This window comes from Bufo gargarizans, chromosome 8 (assembly GCF_014858855.1).
Source record: "Bufo gargarizans isolate SCDJY-AF-19 chromosome 8, ASM1485885v1, whole genome shotgun sequence".
NCBI lineage: Eukaryota > Metazoa > Chordata > Amphibia > Anura > Bufonidae > Bufo > Bufo gargarizans.
The window spans coordinates 28,650,885-28,671,440 of record NC_058087.1 but is presented as its reverse complement, the minus strand read 5'-3'; the positions used below and the strand labels follow the sequence as shown (position 1 = coordinate 28,671,440).

Sequence of the window (20,556 nt, the reverse complement as noted above, 5' to 3'; positions counted from 1 at the left end):
CTGATCAGTCAGAAAAAATTACATGAGTTTGCATACAGTTTGCCTGATCAGGCAGTTCAGGCAACGGAACTGCCTGCCTGCCTGCTGGAATCAAACAACGCAAGTGTGAAAGTAGCCTAACTCCAGCACCTCTATGCTCTCGCTCATCAAATAGGGGTCCTGAGTGAGACCCCCAAACCCCTATGACATTCAGGTTAATAGGAGTGAACTGCCCATGGACAAAGGTGATGCTGTTTCTAGGCGAAAACTTTTTTGTCCTGGAAAACCCCTTTTTTTTTTTTTTTTTTTTTTATATAGAGTTTTTTGTTGCCCTTTAATACGGGCTAGAAAAATGACCATTCTTATTCTTTTCTTTGTCAGATTGTCCATGGTAGACGAGTCTTGCGGTTCCTTTCTGTCGGACATCAGCTATGACCAGACTGACGATGACCTGGTGAGTCCCACTGCATTGTCGCCTCTCTGGGATCGCCCCTCCCCCACCTCGCCGTTATAGGACCCATGTAAATCCGTCTTGTTTCCCTTACTAACGCCATGCCCTTGCTCTCTTCACTCTTCTGACAACTGGTTTATATTTATTAATAAAATAAAACCACAAAATCTCATTCCATCCAATTTAAATGCTAATTTCTGTCCCTTTCGGTGTAACCGGGAGTCTTTCGCTGAGCGTTCAGGCGAGAAAGGTCCCTGTGGGGAGTCTTCTCCCCCCTCCACCCTGTTTGGCTCTCCCTCCCCGCTCGCACACTGTGCTCCTGAGAATACATCCTGTTTGTAATTTGCTTTCCTTAATGCTTTTGAACCGTCCAGAGCTGCCTGCGGTGTCTCCCAGAGACGGCATTAATATTTAGCTGGCTCGATGGCTCTGCTGCCTCCTGCACTCGCCGCTTAGGGTTGTGTTACACGTCCCGAGCATCTACTGTCTGGAGGAGTGTGTCCAACAGCCTGTCTTGTGCAAACCGTTAGTGGCCTGGTTTAGCACAGAGATACTTACCTTAGGAGTTCAGCGCAATAAGTTGTCAGTTTTGTGGAAAATGTTTCACAGGAAGAATCTCAGTAAAGATAAACTTCTCCCCCACTGAGCCGCTGAGAGCTACCTTAGGTTGTGAATGCTTCTCATTTATTGAACAGCGAGGCTCTAAACTCCCCTATTAGGTTGCGTCATGATGAAAGTCGTAATGCCCGGTGTGGTAAAATGTATGGATAGTGGAAGGAGGCGAGGACACTGGTATTTCCACCCGGCAGAGAGCTTCACAGGATGCAGTCGCTCTCACCTCTCCTGACATGTCTGTTTTAGTAAGTGCTTGCATTAACCTTGTTATAACAATTCTGTAGCACCTATTCTTATGACTCTGTGTTGTGTAATTCTTCTATTATTCCTACTAGAAGTTATGAATGAATTACTGGTAATTTGCAATGAAGATCTAGATCAGGCATCCTCAAACTGCGGCCCTCCAGCTGTTGCAAAACTACAACTCCCAGCATGCCCGAACAGCCTACAGGTATCAACCTACAGCAGGGCTTTGTGGGAGTTGTAGTTTTACAACAGCTGGAGGGCCGCAAGTTTGAGGATGCCTGATCTAGATCGATACTACACGTTGAAGGGGTGTCCCTGCTCAGTCTGACATTGGCAGCACTAATTGGGTAGTTTCAGACTGTGCAGGTACTCGCCCCAATTGGTAACACCCATCTGTACCTTCATTGCAAACTGCTAGTAATTAATTCATAACTGGCAGGAATAATAGAGGAATGCCACATGTTCATAAGAACAGATACTCCAGAATTATTACAAGGGTACCGACATGTCAGGAGAGGTGACCGCTCCTCTTTAAAGGGGTTTTCCCATCTTAGACAATGGGGGCATATCGCTAGGATATGCCCCCATTGTCTGATAGGTGCGGATCCCACCTCTGGGACCTGCACCTACAAGGAAAACGGAGCGGAGAAAGTTAAGGAGGGCGCACTGCCCATGCGCAGCCGCCCTCCTTTCATTTCTATGGAGCCGCCGAAAATAGCCGAGCGCTGGCTCGGCTATTTCCGTCGGCCCCATAGAAGTTGATGGGAGCGGTGGCCGCGCATGAGCGGTGCGCTCCAATTTACTTCAGTGGGAGAGGCGGGGAGCTGCGCCCCGTGGTGGACGGGGTCCTCCAGCCACAACTCTCCCAGACTCCGTTCTCCTTGTAGGTGCGGGTCCCAGACTGTGGGATCCGCACATATCAGACATTGGGGGCATATCTGAGCGATATGCCCCCATTGTCTAAGATGGAATAACCCCTTTAAAGGGGTATTCTCTTCTAAAGGCGCTGACCTATCGGTAGGATAGGCCATCACTGTAATTGGGTTGACCCCCTTCCGCAATTTTGTAGAACGGGTGCGGACCCACTCGTTTCAATGTGCTCTCTGCATCTGTTTCACTGCCCTGGAAAAAATATGGAGTATGTCCTATTCTTGTCAGCGGACAAGAAAAGGCATTTCCATAATGGGCCTCCCGTTCTGTTACGCAAATTGTGGAACGAACGTGGACGGCATCAGTGTTTTGCGGACCGCAAAACACTGGCACGGTTGTCTGAATGCGATCTTTCACACATCCTAAGAATGAAGGAGGCCAGGGTGCTCCCTTCACTCTTTCTCCTGCAGAGGCTAAACTGTCGTCTGTTTCCAAGGACGACCTGCAGAATTTGGAGTTCTGTTTTGCAGGACGGTTCTTCGTTCAACATTTATCATAAGATTCTTATTCTCCTCAGGATCTGGAGGAATTTTCAGGGAAACCTGTGAAACTGAAGCCCCGGGAAAGAAGGGTTAAGTATAAAGCATGCTCAGTATGTATATGCAGTGTAATTCTATTGATCTGACATCTGGTCATCCAGAGAGTCTCATAGTCTGGCACCCTGGAGGGTGTCTACCTTTTATCTGATAATCCAGAATATCTGATAACGCAGCAGTTGTCAAGTCCGATTGGTTGCCAGATTAAAGGGAGACTGTCAACAGGAAATTGAGTGTTAAAACTGCTTTGTAGAGCTAGCTCAACTGTATTTAATGATACCTTTCACTTAGCGATCCATTGCTTCATTCTGGAGAAAAAGTATGTTTAATTAAGTGCACCGAGGGCAGGCCCAAGTCACCCTTGCACTTCCTGCTTCTTCTGTCATCTTGATTGTCAGGTTCCTGGTGCTGCGAATCAAGAAGGAGAGGGAAGGGTTGTCAGAGGAAGCAGGATGAGGAAGGGTGCACAGAGTGACTTGGGCCCGCCCTCGGTGCACTTAACGGCTCATTTCCATATGGATTCTAAGTACTTTGTCTCCAGAATGAAGCAAGGGGTCGCTAAGTGAAAGGTAACATTACATTCAGCTGAGCTAGCTCCACCAGGCATTGTGCCCAGTATAACAGTGAATTTCCTGGTGACAGATTTGTACTGCCTGATATAATTTCACACGCTATACCTCGTCTATAATACCCTGTGTAAATACATCAATTACTCAATGTAAATATTAGCTTCCATCGCTCGTCCTCCTCCCTCTCGGACACCAGGGGTCAGATGTTATTAATGCCAAAGACCAGACAAACTGACTTCATTTGTCAGCAAATTGTCGGGGATCAATAAAAAGTTCATTATTTGGACACCGGGCTCCTGCAGGTTTGGCTGGAATTTTTCATAAATCATCGTGCAGGTATTAGGGACGTTCCTCTGCCCTGTGTGCAGGCGCCCTCTAGTGGTCAACACTGGTAGTATAGACTGCTAATGGACAGGAATTACTGCTGGTATTCATGTAAAGATATGCATTATTAAACAGGAGACCTGAAAGAAGAGAATTATGAAGAACTGAGGTTAGCTAAAGAGAAGAAAATTATAAAAGCAGATGATATAATAAAATGATAACATATTTTGCTTGTTACATGGTGTTTATTGGCTTTGCTCAAGCTGCAACTGGTTGACTTGTGGGTATATATCTGCTCCACTACACGGATAACAGATGATATCTGTAATGGGGTAGTCCATGGTCACCCACCGTTCAACAGGCTCTGTTATACTGTAATGACGTCCGCCCCAATTTACAATCTTTTATTGCATTCCCCTGTGTAACAATGGCCTTACACATTAGATGAACACTGGCCGAATCTACCGATTTTTGGGCAGGATAGGCCAACCATCTAATGTGTAGGAAGGTGTCCAGATGTCTAAGGGAAGAAGGATCAGGTGTGTCAAAATGATTAAAGATTTATTTGAAAATTGAAGGGGTATTACTAGTATAAAGGGCTAATCTAGTTGCTAGCATATGTCATACGTTTATGATATGATCGGCGGGGGGTCCAGCCTCTGGGACCCTCAGCCATTCCAGAGAATAAAGGGGCTGCTTCAGTGCTGCAGCCCCTTCACCGTGCAGAGTCCTCACTGCAACCCTTTCATTCTCAGGACTGTGAAGGTCCCAGGGGTAAGACCCACTATTGATTTTAAAATGTCATGGCATATGCCAGCCATATCTCCTCATTTGGAAAACGCCTTTTTAAAAGGGTTGTCTCAGAATGACAATTTTATCCGTGCACAGCATAGTTAAGTGTCAGATTGGGGTGTCACTGCATGGCCCTTCACCAATTTTGAGAATAGGGGGCCTGCGTACCCCAATGGAATGGAGAGGTGGTCAAGCATGCACACGGTTATTCCTGGTGATCAGACACTCATCACCTGTTGATAGGTGGGGTGTTGTCTTACTGGGAAAACTTATTTTAAGGGATGTTCCAGGATTTTGCTATTTATGGCCTGTTTTCAGGATCACTATCTGATCAGCGAGGGTCCAGTGTATCTCCGGTGCTCCATTGTGGATTCGAAGGAAGTGGTTATTGCAGCACCAACGAGGCGGAGGTGTTGGACCCCTGCCAATCAGATATTGATGGCCTATCTTGAAATTTCATAGTTCACAATTTATGGGGGTGAGGTAGTACATGAAACACCTCTGTCTATTTAAAGGGGAACGGCGCAGTTGTCCTGTTGATGATGCAGGTTGATGTATTTGCTGACGCTTCTTTATAGGCGGTGGAAATGAACTGACATATGTGTTTTGTGTCTCCTCAGCGGTCCTCACTTTCTCCCCTGTTTGCTCCGTTTGTGAAGAAACCTCGGCCGAGTTTAACAGCTGCTATCGTAAATGAGAATGTGAGTGACCCGGTCTGTAGAGCTGTGTCCGGGGTTAGTGAAGTGACAGAGGATCCAGCGGGTCACACAGAATCCACGGCTATCATTCTACCGTCTACTGTGGTCTTAGTCATATCGAGTTTCTACTGCCTTGTGTTTTCTTATGACTAGGACCTCAATAGACGGTGGAAACACGTAAGTGTGTGAGACTATAACTGGGAAGACGTTTTTTTTTTATTGAAATAATTAGGCCTTGGATTTTATGTAACGCGCTGGATCCTCTCCCTCCTTCTACTTTGGAATCCTCACCAGCCCTAACAAGCTTTGGATCTGTTCTGCAGATTCGGTTTCTGCTTTCGCTGGGTGGGATGGCTTCCCTTCTCTACATTAGTGGAGTAACGCGACTGTAGGATCAGACTACAGATGGTTTGTTTGTAGTCTGTAACCACAGAGACGCACAGCTCTGCACAGGAGCTGTACAAGAAGGTAGATTGATGACATGTATTGGAGCATTAGGGTACTTTCACACTAGCGTTTTTTTGTTTTCCGGTATTGAGTTCCGTCACAGGAGATCAATACTGGGAAAAAACTGATCAGTTTTATCATCCTAATACATTCTGAATGGAGACCATTCCGTTCAGGATGTATCAGTTCAGTCCCTCTTACTTTTTCTGGACGGAGAAAATACCGCAGCATGCTACAATTTTCTCTCCGGCCAAAAATACTGAACACTTGCCAGAATGCCGGGTGTATTAGTGCTGGTTCCGGCAAAACGGATCCGGCTTTCCGGTCTGTGCATGCACAGTGTTCCAGCGACTGAACTGCCTGCCGGAATCCTCTGCCACAAGTGCGACAGTACCCTTAGAAAATGGATATTTGCACACACCCTGTAAGACTTCTTCCAAATTTTCTCTTTCTTATGACTGCATTTGTAAAGTGGAAATTTCATATAAAAATTCACCATAAAAAAGCAATACCTGCCGAAGAGATATGTCAGAAGATGGCAGGGGGGATCTGTAAGCATCTGACTTCACCTCTTAAAAGGAAGCCATACTGGAGAGAGATTTTCCTGTGTTTCCTATATTCCCCTACGTGGTCTGCAGAGATTCCGGTGTATGACCTGGAGGTGCATGTATGCAGCTCTGCCCCGCAGCATTGGCTGCAGATAAGAAACAAGGGCATTATGTATTACTAACGAGGCTGTTTAGATGTAACATTTACTTGATACTTGTGCACAATTACTCTTTCTATTAGAAGCTGCCGCCGCTTTGTTACTGCCGTACACAGTCATTTGGCCGGTCTGGGTTTTGTCATCTGTCCAGTTACAGCTCCGTAGTTACTGCAGTCCACAATCTATTGACTGCTAAAATTCAGAGCGACTAATCCGTGATATACATCGCAGTGCAATTTACAGCGTACGTGACTCGGGAGCGAGGGGCCTCTGTCTGCTGAAGACTGAGGCTGCCATCTACTGGTAGAGAGCGGAACTGGGCAAAGATGATGGTCAAGTTTTCAGAGCGTTGCTCGCTTGATTCTTATTTTTACCCACTGGATATAAAGAGTGGATTCTCCACTGGCCTTCTTATTCAGAGGGGAACGCTGCCGCATGGAAAAACAGCAGATAATGTGTTGGGTTGTGTGTTACAGTGATGTAAATACACTGTATGGCGAGATCTGTAGAAAAAAAATAATAATAATAATTCTGCCTTCAGGGAGCTGAGATGTGGGGAGCTGTTTGGTGAGGCCCTAATGCTGGGAAGGTTATAACTGCAGCATACTAACAAAATAAAGGTTTTACTGAATACTTGCAAAATTTTGAGAAGCGACATCATGGAGATTCCGAAGAGCAAAATGGGAAGTGGCGAGCTGTGCATGCCAGGCCAATTTTTATTTTTTTCCCTTTATGCCCCACCCAAGTATGTTGGACGCATCCCTTTTCTTATAGAATTTGAATCACAGATGGCACATATGATCTTTTTCACACCTCACAATGAAGATAGATCCTCTTAAAGGGGTTCTCCAAGACTGGGAACCCTTGTTCAGATGGCTGGGCACAGTACAAAAGTCAAAAATAAAACAGGCTACCGCTGGCCAATCAGTGGTCTCAACCGCAACATGATTAGGCAAGACGTGTGATTGCCACCACCGCTGATTCCATTGATTGGCCAGCAGGTAGACATGCATGTAGATGCCACATCCTAATGCTGGGACCAGAAGCAGAGGAGAATAGAGCTAGATGTCAGAACAGGGGTTCCTGGTCTCGGAGATCCCCTTCAAACTAATATAGATGGCAGGCAAGACCCTTAAAATAAATGTAGACCCCAGACCACACACCCCTGAACAAATGCAGACCCCTGCCCATTTCCCTTTATACATACCCTAGACCAGAGCCCAGAGGAGTGCACAAATTGGGAGAGGTCACTATAATTTAAAAATGACCTCTCTAAGGAAAGCATTGGCAGTTTTTCTTTTCGAGGGGCTGCATGTAAAGGTGACCATAAAAATTACATACAGCTGATTTACTTTCATCTGTTCTCGGGAAAGCTGGGTGAGAGCGGTACTGTTAGTGATGTTGGTGGTCACCCAGCTTTCCCTCTGTCACCTGACAACCAAATAAGAATCTGATCTCTGAGATGGTCACCCAGCTTTTCTCGGGAAGATACAATTCCTATACAGCTGTTTCGTTTTACTGGGATTGCTGGGAGACGGTCCTCGTGATTGCCTTCAGGGGTAGTCTGATGTGCATGGTCCCTCTTGACATTTTCTGTGTCAGGGGACCAGGAAGCCTATGTTGGTTGTCGCCCAGCTTTCCCAGAATAGCTGCACAGTAATGAAGGATTTAGGGTCAAGAGAAAATGCTCCATAAATCCATTGCACAGCGCCGAGCGCTGGAGCTGTGTACGCCGTTCTGCCCCCCCTTGTGTGTAGAGGAAGGATAAAGAAGGGATGTTGGTTGTTGTAATCTTCTATTACAGGTCAGTAAGCCGAGGTTGGCGAGATAAAAGGATTCGGCCCATACCCTGCTCCTCTGCTTGGTTCTTTGGTCTCGTAGAATGGCGGTGTATCAGGAACAGGATTTATTTATTTTTTTCTTCTCCCTTTTTAAAATACTGATGAGATGTATTTTGAAAGATGAAGAAATTGATTTGCAACTTCAAAGTAAACTTGGAGCTTGCGCAGCGGTGGAGATTTACAGAGGGGACGGCGGCAGAGGATCAGCGTAATGTAAATGAGATCCTTTGAGGGGAATGCTCTTCTTTAGGACTGTTACACTGAACAGTAGGATTTTTATTTATTTTTTGGGCTTCTTTTGTTAATTTTATATAGTCTGATCCCACTGTGATATTTTATGCAGCTGCCTCAGTATGCCATTCGTCTGATAGGTTGAGGTCCCTAAGGCTGGACAGATATGCCACCGGTTTTGGAAGAAAATGGACGTGTTTTTAATTTTATTTTTATTTTATTTTTTTTCTCAGTTTAGACCAGTTTTATCTTTATCAGTGACAGAACCAGCCTTCCATATGTTTGTGTAGGTTTAGTACCGGTTAAAGGAACACTCCGGCTAAGACTGAAACACTGTGCTGTGTGTAGCGCAAGGCTGAGTGGGCGGAGCATGACAGTCTATATAGTTTATGAATCCCCGTGTCATGCTCATGTCTTGCTCTGCCACCCCCTCCCCCAGGACCTGAAAGGGGTTTCCCATGATTAATGTAAAAAATGAAAATCAGACATCCTATAATACATGACAATCATTCTAACAAATCTAGAACCAGCCCTGTACCTCACATGGGTCCAGAGATCTCCCCATTCATTGCTCTGCTAGATTTGTATCAAGCTAACAGCTGAAGGGGAGTGTCTTCTCTGGGGGGCGTATCCCAGCTCTCCCTATCACAGCTCAGGAGGCAGTTGAAGGATGAAACTGAGCATGTGCGGCCATCTCAGTGAGCAGGTGGCGCTATACAGATACATTTTATTGAATAACTCAGTAGCTATAATACATTTTTAATTACATGCAATTACAAAAGTCTTCAGGTCCAGGGGCTGTTTTGAAAACTGTAGAATATTTTTTGTGTTTCTTTAAGGCCTCATGCACACGACCGTTGTGTGCATCCGTGGCCGTTGTGCCGTTTTCCGTTTTTGTTTTTTTTCGCGGACCCATTGACTTTCAATGGGTCCGTGGAAAAATCGGAAAATGCACCGTTTGGCAGCCGCATCCGTGATCAGTGTTTCCTGGCCGTGAAAAAAATAGGACCTGTCCTATTTTTTTTCTCTGACCCATTCAAGTCAATGGGTCCGTGAAAAATCACGGATGCACACAAGATTGTCATCCGCGTCAGTGTTCGTGATCCGTGTCCGTTTTTTCCTATCATTTTCATGTCCGTGGATCCTTCAAAAAACAAGGAAGATCCACGGACGAAAAAACGAACCTACGGACCCCGTTTTTGCGGACCTTAAAAAAAAAAAACGGTTGTGTGCATGAGGCCTTAGGTCTATAATTCAGTGTTTTGTGTTTGCAGATTAAGGAAGCAATTATTGCAAAAACCACCATGTTGATTAGAGACTCCGGTCCAATCCATGCCACGTCCTCCATTGAGTCTGTACCACGCCGACGATCGCGCAAGAGTAAAGCCTTCTCATGCATGCAAGGTGGGGGTCTCTTGGAGTTCTGCTGAGCATATACTGACTATATAGCATAACATTCCTTAAAGGGGTTCTCCAAGACTCTAAAAATGCTGGGTCCCTCACAATGAATATACTTACCCCACACTGCCGCTGCTGCTTCTCCCTGTGCGCGGATGAAAACATCCGGTGCCAGGGGGTGGGGAGCAGCCAATGGCAGGGACGAGCCTCCCTAGATGCTATAGAGACTTGTCCCTGTCCCTGCCTGCCATGGCTGCTCCCCACCCCCCGACACCGGATGTTTTCATCCGTGCACGCAGAGAAGCGGCAGGGAGCGGGGTAAATATATTTATTGTGAGGAGCCCGGCATATGGGGGGGGACATTTTTATCGTCTTGGATAACCCCCTTTAATCCACCATCCTGATGTGATAGGATCAGGATGTAACTGGCATTTATGGGAAATATTCCCAGGGGCCACTTTAACCCCTTAGAGACATGTGACCAAGTGCTTCTTCACATTTGTGGCTGATACCCGTCACAATGATCCCATGATCACTGCCGCTGTACCTATGAGCTTAGCCTCAGAAGCATTGTTATACACAGCCCTGATCCTGCCGCCACTGCCGGGATCTGATGCCATTAATTAACCCCTGGAAGGGGAGCGAGCCATCTTGTAATCCCAAAACGTGAAGTTTATTAATGAATCCCCAACTGTGTGTTACCAGCAGGGGTGTGTCCCTGCACAGTCTGGCACTGGCAGTGTTCGTTGGACAGTGTGTATGGACACACACCCGGCTGGTAACACCCAGTTGCAGATTTATTTATAAACTTCTAGTAGCAATAACTGAAGATCAGAGCAATATAATGGTATGTGAAAAGATGCTCCAGAACCATTATTGCAAGGGGAATGAAATGATTTCGTAAAACTGACATGTTGGGGAGGCGAGGAGTCCACTTTAAAGAAGCACCCTAGCAAAAAGATGCCTATATAGTGCAGCCTAGGTTCTTGTGTATACCTGTATTAGTTTAAGTGCCATCTATGGGTTGTCTGCTGTCTTCATTCTTTCTTGACCTCAGATGTGGTTTACACTTCCCATGATGCCTCTGGTTTTTCAGAGCCAGAGGTGCGGGGTTTCATCACACTTCGCTTGCTCGACTCTTAGGGTCCATTCACACGTCCGTTGTTTCTTTCCTGATCTGTTCCGTTTTTTGCGGAACAGATCTGGACCAGATCTGGACCCATTCATTTTCAATGGGCCCTGAAAAAAAACGGACAGCACAATGTCAGATTTTTTTTCAGGACCCATTGAAAATGAATGGGTCCAGATCTGGTCCAGATCTGTTCAGCAAAAAACGGAACAGATCAGGAAAGGAACAACGGACGTGTGAATGGACCCTTAATCCATTCTGAGAACAGCAAGTGACAGACTAGTGACCTAGAACCGCCGTCTCCTGACTCATCATGAAGAGTCGTCTTGTATTTCTATGTAGCACAGCTTCAGCCTGTCTTCCCTGCCTCCTGCTTGTGATGGGTTTCTCCCTGTCAGACCGCACAAGGAGGAGGCAGGGAAAAGCAGTGTGCTGCATCTAGGAATACAATTCCAGTCAGCACCTTGCATGGTTCGCCACCTCTAATCCTATGCCTTGATGTGGGGCTGCCTCTGGTCAGAGGGTACAGTTCACTCAATAGGTGACTGGTCCCTGAGGTGTCACCACCACATATCAAATATACGTCAGACTTTGGGAGGTCTCTGTGCTTGTTTTCAGACCAGTCTATATTACCACAAATAAATGAGGCGGATCAAGAAACTGAACCAGAATTGCCTCAACCCAACAACCCAGCACAAGCGCACGTCTTCTTGTCCAAAACGGTGAGGACCAAAAGTGGTACCGTAAATCGGATATAATATCATAGAAAGGGGGAATGAAAATGAAGTGCCTGGCACCATTAATGATTATAGAAGCTATTGCAGTTTATATATAGAATGAATCTACATAAGGATCAGTACAGGATAAGTAATGTATGTACACAGTGACCGCACCAGCAGAATAGTGAGTGCAGCTCTGGAGTATAATACAGGATGTAACTCAGGATCAGTACAGGATAAGTAATGTATGTACACAGTGACTGCACCAGCAGAATAGTGAGTGCAGCTCTGGAGGATAATACAGGATGTAACTCAGGATCAGTACAGGATAAGTAATGTATGTACACAGTGACTCCACCAGCAGAATAGTGAGTGCAGCTCTGCAGTATAATACAGGATGTAACTCAGGATCAGTACAGGATAAGTAATGTATGTACACAGTGACTCCACCAGCAGAATAGTGAGTGCAGCTCTGGAGTATAATATAGGATGTAACTCAGGATCAGTACAGGATAAGTAATTCAATATGCTTAACATTTTCAACTTTCTATGTAGATTCTTTCTGTATGTGAACTGTAATATGTTACTCATTGGTGATTACACACTTTTCATTTTGTAACAATTGAACTTATTTTGTACTGAATTACAGATGATCCGGGCCGAGCAGTGCTCCGTCTGCGGCCATAAGACCCGGTTTGGGAAGATGTCTTTAAAGTGCAGAAACTGTCGGATTTTAATACATCCTGAATGCCGAGACTTTTGCCCCAAGCTGTGCCCTTCCACCTCTGTGCCCTCTCAGAACACGGCACCAAAAAAAGGACAGGTGACCCTCCCCTGCCAATACCAGTGGGGGTGTCAGGGAAGATCCTAGATCATGGTTCTAAATCTAGGGTCTGTGAAATGCTGTCTCTGACTTGTCATGATTACAGGTGCTGCTGTCTGACTTCGCCCCGACCACTCCTCCTATGGTGCCCAGTCTGGTCATTCAATGTGTAAATGAAATTGAGAAGAGGGGTCTGAATGAGGTACGACAATCATGCATTTAAACCTTAGGCTATGGTGAATGTCCACCTTTAATAAAAGGGATCTGTATGGAAGAAGCTCCCCCTAGTGGTGGCTGCAGACAGAAAGCATTTCATCACTTGAATAGGCACTGTTACAATTTTTCCCCCCTTCTGCTGTTTGTACAGTTGCATTGTAACATAATTGTTTGTTCAAAAGCATATTTTTTTTACTGGGAATGCCTTTTTAACCCATATGTGTACAACAACGTACTTATACTTTAGAGGTGTCGGCTGCGTTATACAGCTGACACCTTTATGCTACAGCTGGGACGCCATGGTAAGCAGGCTTCTGTCCATACAATCCACAGGTTTGCGTCCCCTAGGGGGAATACAAAAAAAGTTTAAAAAAAAGATGTTGGATACAGTAAAAAAAAAATATTTAAAAAAACTGATATTAAAAATTCTAAAGAAACACCTTTTTGTTTTTATTATATAACACAACTGAGATTTACCGCAAAATATTACAATATCACATTAAAGGGGTTGTCACTTCAGGAAATGGCATTTATTTTGTAGAGAGAGTTAATTCACGTCACTTACTAATGTATTGTGATTATCGGTATTGCTCCCTTTTTCTGGCTGGATTCATTTTTCCATCACATTATACACTGCTCGTTTCCGTGGTTACGACCACCCTGCATCGGTGGTCGCCGTGCTTGCACACTATAGGAAAAAGCACCAGCCTATGTGCGCTCCCACATTCTGGCATTTTTTCCTATAGTGTGCAAGCACGACCACTGGTGATGGATTGCAGGGTGGTCGTAACCATGGAAACAAGCAGTGTATAAAGTGATGGAAACATGAATCCAGACGGTAAAGGAGGCAATATGAACAATCACAGTGCATATAGTGCATTAACTTTCTCTATATGATAAATGTCACCTGCTGAAGTAAGTATATCGATCGATGAACGCCATGAAAAGAAAGGTTATGGCTCTTGGAAACTAGGGGTTAACCCCTATGACTGTGTGAAGGGAAGCTTTTGGGGTGCTGTGCTCTATAAAGATATGGCTTATACTTCTATAACGTTTGGCTCCATTTGTCTGATCACGGCGGGGTTCCTCTTGGGTGTAATGGGCCCCTGTCTTGTCACCAGCGGGGTCTCTATCGTATCTCTGGTGGTGAGCGACTGGTAAAGGAAATGAAACACAAACTTCTCTATGGGAAAGCGAAGGGTCATCAACTGGCAAAAGAAGATATTCACGCTGTGTGCGGCGTCTTGAAGGATTTCCTGCGGAACCTGACAGAGCCTCTCCTCACCTTCTCCCTGCACGCCCAGTTCCTGGACGCCGCCGGTAAGTCCTGAATATGGGAAGCCATGGTGAAAACGGACAATTTATTTTTCAGCTCTTTAGTCTGTCTGTTCCTGGAAAAGCTGGATGGCGACCAATATGACTTGGAAACTGCAGGAAACCCCTCTGGATATTATGTTGTCGGCGCCACCCAGCTTTCCAACAAACTGATAAAGTGAAACGGACAGACAGTTTTTAATAACTGGACAGAAGAGGATGATGAACTCCACTATATGTACTGAGGATCCTTCATACTGTCTTTATCTTTCTTTCCGTCATGTGTAGATATTCTCAATGAAAGTGACAGTAAATGTGAGATCTGCCAGGCTGTTCAGGAGCTTCCCCCTGCAAACAGGGACACGCTGGCCTTCCTCATCCTGCACCTGTACAGGTAATGACCTATTGTGTGGGCCCCCCTCTGTGCGCCCTCATTGCTTGGTCCCCCCGGGTGCGGAGCCCCATAGTGTGTTCCCCACTGTGTCTTCCCCCACCCCTCCCCGGGGAGGAGCCCCATAGTGTGTGTGTGTGTGTCCCGGGGGCGGAGCCCCATAGTGTGTGTGTGTGTCCCGGGGGCGGAGCCCCATAGTGTGTGTGTGTCCTGGGGGCGGAGCCCCATAGTGTGTGTGTCCTGGGGGCGGAGCCCCATAGTGTGTGTGTGTCCCGGGGGCGGAGCCCCATAGTGTGTGTGTGTGTGTCCCGGGGGCGGAGCCCCATAGTGTGTGTGTGTGTGTGTGTCCCGGGGGCGGAGCCCCATAGTGTGTGTGTCCCGGGGGCGGAGCCCCATAGTGTGTGTGTGTGTGTCCCGGGGGTGGAGCCCCATAGTGTGTGTGTGTGTGTCCCGGGGGCGGAGCCCCATAGTGTGTGTGTGTGTGTCCCGGGGGCGGAGCCCCATAGTGTGTGTGTGTGTGTCCCGGGGGCGGAGCCCCATAGTGTGTGTGTGTGTGTGTGTGTGTGTGTCCCGGGGGCGGAGCCCCATAGTGTGTGTGTGTGTGTGTCCCGGGGGCGGAGCCCCATAGTGTGTGTGTGTGTGTGTCCCGGGGGCGGAGCCCCATAGTGTGTGTGTGTGTGTCCCGGGGGCGGAGCCCCATAGTGTGTGTGTGTGTGTGTGTCCCGGGGGCGGAGCCCCATAGTGTGTGTGTGTGTCCCGGGGGCGGAGCCCCATAGTGTGTGTGTGTGTGTGTGTGTGTGTGTGTGTGTGTCCCGGGGGCGGAGCCCCATAGTGTGTGTGTGTGTGTGTGTGTCCCGGGGGCGGAGCCCCATAGTGTGTGTGTGTGTGTGTCCCGGGGGCGGAGCCCCATAGTGTGTGTGTGTGTGTCCCGGGGGCGGAGCCCCATAGTGTGTGTGTGTGTCCCGGGGGCGGAGCCCCATAGTGTGTGTGTGTGTGTGTGTCCCGGGGGCGGAGCCCCATAGTGTGTGTGTGTCCCGGGGGCGGAGCCCCATAGTGTGTGTGTCCCGGGGGCGGAGCCCCATAGTGTGTGTGTCCCGGGGGCGGAGCCCCATAGTGTGTGTGTCCCGGGGGCGGAGCCCCATAGTGTGTGTGTGTGTCCCGGGGGCGGAGCCCCATAGTGTGTGTGTGTGTCCCGGGGGCGGAGCCCCATAGTGTGTGTGTGTGTGTGTGTCCCGGGGGCGGAGCCCCATAGTGTGTGTGTGTGTGTGTGTCCCGGGGGCGGAGCCCCATAGTGTGTGTGTGTGTGTTGTGTGTCCCGGGGGCGGAGCCCCATAGTGTGTGTGTGTGTGTCCCGGGGGCGGAGCCCCATAGTGTGTGTGTGTGTCCCGGGGGCGGAGCCCCATAGTGTGTGTGTGTGTCCCGGGGGCGGAGCCCCATAGTGTGTGTGTGTGTCCCGGGGGCGGAGCCCCATAGTGTGTGTGTGTGTGTCCCGGGGGCGGAGCCCCATAGTGTGTGTGTGTGTCCCGGGGGCGGAGCCCCATAGTGTGTGTGTGTGTCCCGGGGGCGGAGCCCCATAGTGTGTGTGTGTGTCCCGGGGGCGGAGCCCCATAGTGTGTGTGTGTGTCCCGGGGGCGGAGCCCCACAGTGTGCGTGTGTGTCCCGGGGGCGGAGCCCCATAGTGTGTGTGTGTGTCCCGGGGGCGGAGCCCCATAGTGTGTGTGTGTGTGTGTGCGCATGCGTGTGTCCCGGGGGCGGAGCCCCATAGTGTGTGTGTGCATGCGTGTGTCCCGGGGGCGGAGCCCCATAGAGTGTGTGTGTGTGCATGCGTGTGTCCCGGGGGAGGAGCCCCATAGTGTGTGTGTGCGTGCATGCGTGTGTCCCGGGGGAGGAGCCCCATAGTGTGTGTGTGCGTGTGTGCGTGCGTGTGTCCCGGGGGAGGAGCCCCGTAGTGTGTGTGTGTGTGTGTCCCGGGGGCGGAGCCCCATAGTGTGTGTGTGTGTGTCCCGGGGGCGGAGCCCCATAGTGTGTGTGTGTGTGCATGCGTGTGTCCCGGGGGAGGAGCCCCATAGTGTGTGTGTGCGTGCATGCGTGTGTCCCGGGGGAGGAGCCCCATAGTGTGTGTGTGCGTGTGTGCGTGCGTGTGTCCCGGGGGAGGAGCCCCGTAGTGTGTGTGTGTGTGTGTCCCGGGGGCGGAGCCCCATAGTGTGTGTGTGTGTGTCCCGGGGGCGGAGCCCCATAGTGTGTGTGTGTGTGCATGCGTGTGTCCCGGGGGAGGAGCCCCATAGTGTGTGTGTGCGTGCGTGTGTGCGTGTGTGTGTCCCGGGGGAGGAGCCCCATAGTGTGTGTGTGTGTGTCCCGGAAGCGGAGCCCCATAGTGTGTGTGTGTGTCCCGGAAGCGGAGCCCCATAGTGTGTGTGTGTGTGTCCCGGGGGCGGAGCCCCATAGTGTGTGTGTGTGTGTGTCCCGGAAGCGGAGCCCCATAGTGTGGTCCCCCTCCCCGTACAAGTTGACTACAAGGAAACATTGGTTATGTGACACAAAGATCGCATTTCTACATCGGCAGTGAATGTGGCACATGATGTAATGCCTGCATGACGCGACTGGTGCAAAAAATCTGACCAGGCCGGACTTCTGGTAGCAGATTGTAGGCAACTTTTTCAGCAGCAGTCATATCAAACTGCAACTTATTTGCAAAGTCAGAAAATTGTGCACATATATTTGGTGTCACTAATCCTAAATTGCAGGCGACACACTGTGTAGTCCCATACAAGACAGGATTTCAGTATTTCTTCCACAGAGTGATGCGGAGTCCAGAATGTCAGATGGATAGGATGAACTTGTCTCGGGTCTTTGGTCCGACCATCGTTGGTTATTCAGTGCCTGACCCCAGCCCTCTGGTAATCATGCAGGACACCCCCCGACAAGCCAAGGTCAGTGACCGCAAATACTGCTGAAGACCATTTCTTTACCTCCATGACTGACTTGTGGGTTTGTCGTCAGGTGATGTCTCTGCTGCTCTCGCTGCCCTGCGGCTTCTGGAATCAGTTCTTGTCCAACAATCGGGAGAATCAAAATTGTGACTCTGTGAGCATGGCGCAAGGTGGGTCCGAGGAGGAAAAACATCTGGGGGTTCTGAAATTTTATTTACTATGCCCCTCTCTGAGGGAAGACCCAAAGAATTTCCCAGAATGAAGGTCCAGGTTCTCCACAGTGGCCACCACCTCTTCACTTTGGGATGTGTGTGTAGTTACATGGCATCACAAGGTACATTGTGGTGAAATTATCCACCCAGGGATGCTTTCACAATCTTGCAGGCTTTAGGGCTGAACTCTCCCTGCCTGTTCGGTGCTTGCAGTGCTTCTCATTTTGAGTATTACCATCTTTACCTATTGCCCTCCACATTACAGGAGCTAGGGTCAGATGCTATGCGGTGTGTCTGACAACAGCTTGCTGACTGTTTCCACTATCAACCAACAGAGTAGTAATGGTATCTCAGGATCAGTAGAGGATAAGTAATGTGACTCCACCAGTAGAATAGTGAGTACAGCTCTGAAGCAAAAGGCTGCATTCACACATACGTGGATTTTCAGACTACGATCCGTGAAAACCCGTCCTGCTGAGTGCACAGCGTCATTGGTTGCTATGACGCAGTGTGCTTCATGCGGCCGCTGTACAGTAATAATCGTATAGATCATATGAGTGTATTACTGTACAGCGGCACAAGGCGCACGGCGTCATAGCAACCAATGACGCCGTGCACTCGGCAGGACTTATTTTCACAGACCGTGAAAATCCACATATGTGTTAATGCGGCCTAATACAGGATATAACTCGGGATCAGTACAGGATAAGTAATGTATGTACACAGTGACTGCACCAGCAGAATAGTGAGTGCAGCTCTGGAGTATAATACAGGATGTAACTCAGGATCAGTACAGGATAAATAATGTATGTACGTACGCAGTGACTCCACCAGCAGAATAGTGAGTGCAGCTCTGCAGTATAATACAGGATATAACTCGGGATTAGTACAGGATAAGTAATGTATGTACACAGTGACTGCAGCTCTGGAGTATAATACAGGATGTAACTCGGGATAAGTAATGTATGTACACAGTGACTGCACCAGCAGAATAGTGAGTTCAGCTCTGGAGTAGAATACTGGATGTAAGATGTGACACACTGGTATCATACCCCTTAGACTGGCTCTATTTGGTTAAGATGTCTGCAGTGTTGTCGGGGTGGATGTTGTAACCAGTGCTCATAGTCCTAACTGAGGATTCCTTTTGCGAGACAAGCAGCTGGGGGGGGGTTGCAATCCACTTGTGACTTTTACACCACTAAATGGGAACCACTAAAGAACCAAAAATATTAGGATTACCTCTGACATGGCGTCCCTGGGGCAAGATAAATAAAGCACGCCGTTCTGAATAACACAAGCCACGTCCCTGGTTTCACTGTTTGATCAGTGATTTGGGTCTAAGGCTGTTTAGCATTTCAGAAGATTCTGCCCCCGTCGTGTGGACGGCTTCTCATTACCGTGCAATAAGCTGAAGAAACACGTTTGCTAGTCCAGCTTGCATGTTAATTTTTTTTGAACAGATCATGTACCATAGTTTGTTTAAAAGTTCTGCATTGTAAAAAGGTTCTGGAGTCCAAATGTAGAAACCCGACTCTCCATGTTGTGTGCTATGCCAGTAATTGTTCAGGATAACCTCATGACGTGTCCATTCTCTGTCCAGAGCGTCTGTTTCGTCCACTGACCTCGCCTGAGATTACCACTACACCCACCCTTTCCCTGAAACACAGAGGGGGGTCTCCTCACTTGTAAGTATCGCTGATGGTTCTGGGTTAGTGAGGGGCAGAGGAAGGAGTGTAGGATGAGCCGAGACCCTGATGGATTGGAGCAGAGGAACAGCCTGCTGGAGTGGATCGTATCCTGCAATCCCCACCAGGGCCCATGGACTATGATGGGGCCCTGACTGAGATCCAGCTGGACAAAAAGCACTGCAAGCGCCGGTACTGTCCGGCAGAATTCTGGCACTAATGCCAGAAACAGGACGGGTCCCATTAGAGTCAATGGGGTGTGGCATTGCTTGGCCCCTTCCAGCTGTGCCAGATACGATGAACTCCGGCAGCCTGTTCCTCTGCTGGCAGGTTTAAATGCTAGTGTGAAACTGGCCTTATAACTGTCTACTAAACCTGCCCCATTGTCTGCACTCGCATCCTTCTAGGGCAGGGATGGCCAACCTGAGGCTCTCCAGCTGTTGCAAAACTACAACTTCCAGACTGCCTACAGCAGGGCATGGTGGGAGTTGTAGTTTTACAACAGCTGGAACGCCGCAGGTTGGCCATACCTGTTCTAGGCCTTCTCATCATTCCTTCTCACTATCACAGAACAGAGTCTGCAAGCAAGAGTGAGCTGCCAAAGAAGACTGGAAGGTTTTTCACTTCTCCTAACGCCTGAAGGGGTTAACGCTGCACCTTCTGTCGTCTGCACGTATCACACTTAATATACCTGTTCACCGTCCCTTGTGTGTTTTGGATGTCTATGGACGACACTGTATAGGAGAAGTGCTGACCGCCTCCTGAGTGTTACCTCCCTGGAGAATAATATAAAATGTATATCATATTTATAGGAAATAAATTATGGAAGCAACAAGTTTTGGGGTTTATTTTTCCTTTCGCTGCATTCATTATTCTGGGCCTCGCTCGTTGCCAACAGAAAGTAGATAGACTTCTAAAGTTGCTTCATTTTAGATGAATTGGAATTGGACAGTGGGTTTGAAGGTGGATGTGTAAGTCTGACGTGAGGAAAGGATCCTCATTTGCTCCACAGAGGACGTTGCAGGGATTGTCCGCTTATTTTATACCGATGGCCTATATTCAGTGCCTGACTGGCAGGGGTCCAGACCGTAGTCATAGGCTTTAAACCCCACACCACTGAACATGTACAGTGCGGGTTTATGGCTGCTGTAGCATACAGTGCTCATGTCAGGAATTAGACGCCTAGTAATCAAATGTTGATGACCTATCCTCATCTATAGTCCTGGACAACACCTCTAAGGAGTTAGTTTTGTTTTTCTATCCCTGCCAGGCTTGGCCATGAACTTTGCATTTGCAGTTTCCCCTTTCTATGGACAAGCATAGATCATGTACCTGCATTCATGACTTTTCCAGTCACAAAGCAGAGGGTGATGG

The 20,556-nt window shown here is 48.2% G+C and overlaps 1 protein-coding gene across 1 annotated transcript in view; it reads left to right on the top strand.

The window, feature by feature from the left end:
* The window catches only part of LOC122945195 (rac GTPase-activating protein 1-like), a 32,701-nt gene extending 12,267 nt beyond the window's left edge, over nucleotides 1-20,434 (top strand). Inside the window, exons 4-16 of the mRNA XM_044304139.1 lie at nucleotides 361-433; nucleotides 2,739-2,792; nucleotides 5,063-5,143; nucleotides 9,640-9,769; nucleotides 11,511-11,614; nucleotides 12,261-12,434; nucleotides 12,541-12,636; nucleotides 13,772-13,970; nucleotides 14,253-14,358; nucleotides 17,153-17,285; nucleotides 17,356-17,455; nucleotides 19,098-19,182; nucleotides 19,753-20,434. Of these exons, the coding sequence (XP_044160074.1) occupies nucleotides 361-433; nucleotides 2,739-2,792; nucleotides 5,063-5,143; nucleotides 9,640-9,769; nucleotides 11,511-11,614; nucleotides 12,261-12,434; nucleotides 12,541-12,636; nucleotides 13,772-13,970; nucleotides 14,253-14,358; nucleotides 17,153-17,285; nucleotides 17,356-17,455; nucleotides 19,098-19,182; nucleotides 19,753-19,822 (1,405 nt within the window). The 3' untranslated portion in view covers nucleotides 19,823-20,434. The remainder of the gene's footprint in view (nucleotides 1-360; nucleotides 434-2,738; nucleotides 2,793-5,062; nucleotides 5,144-9,639; nucleotides 9,770-11,510; nucleotides 11,615-12,260; nucleotides 12,435-12,540; nucleotides 12,637-13,771; nucleotides 13,971-14,252; nucleotides 14,359-17,152; nucleotides 17,286-17,355; nucleotides 17,456-19,097; nucleotides 19,183-19,752) is intronic.
* Nucleotides 20,435-20,556: the final 122 nt, after the last annotated feature.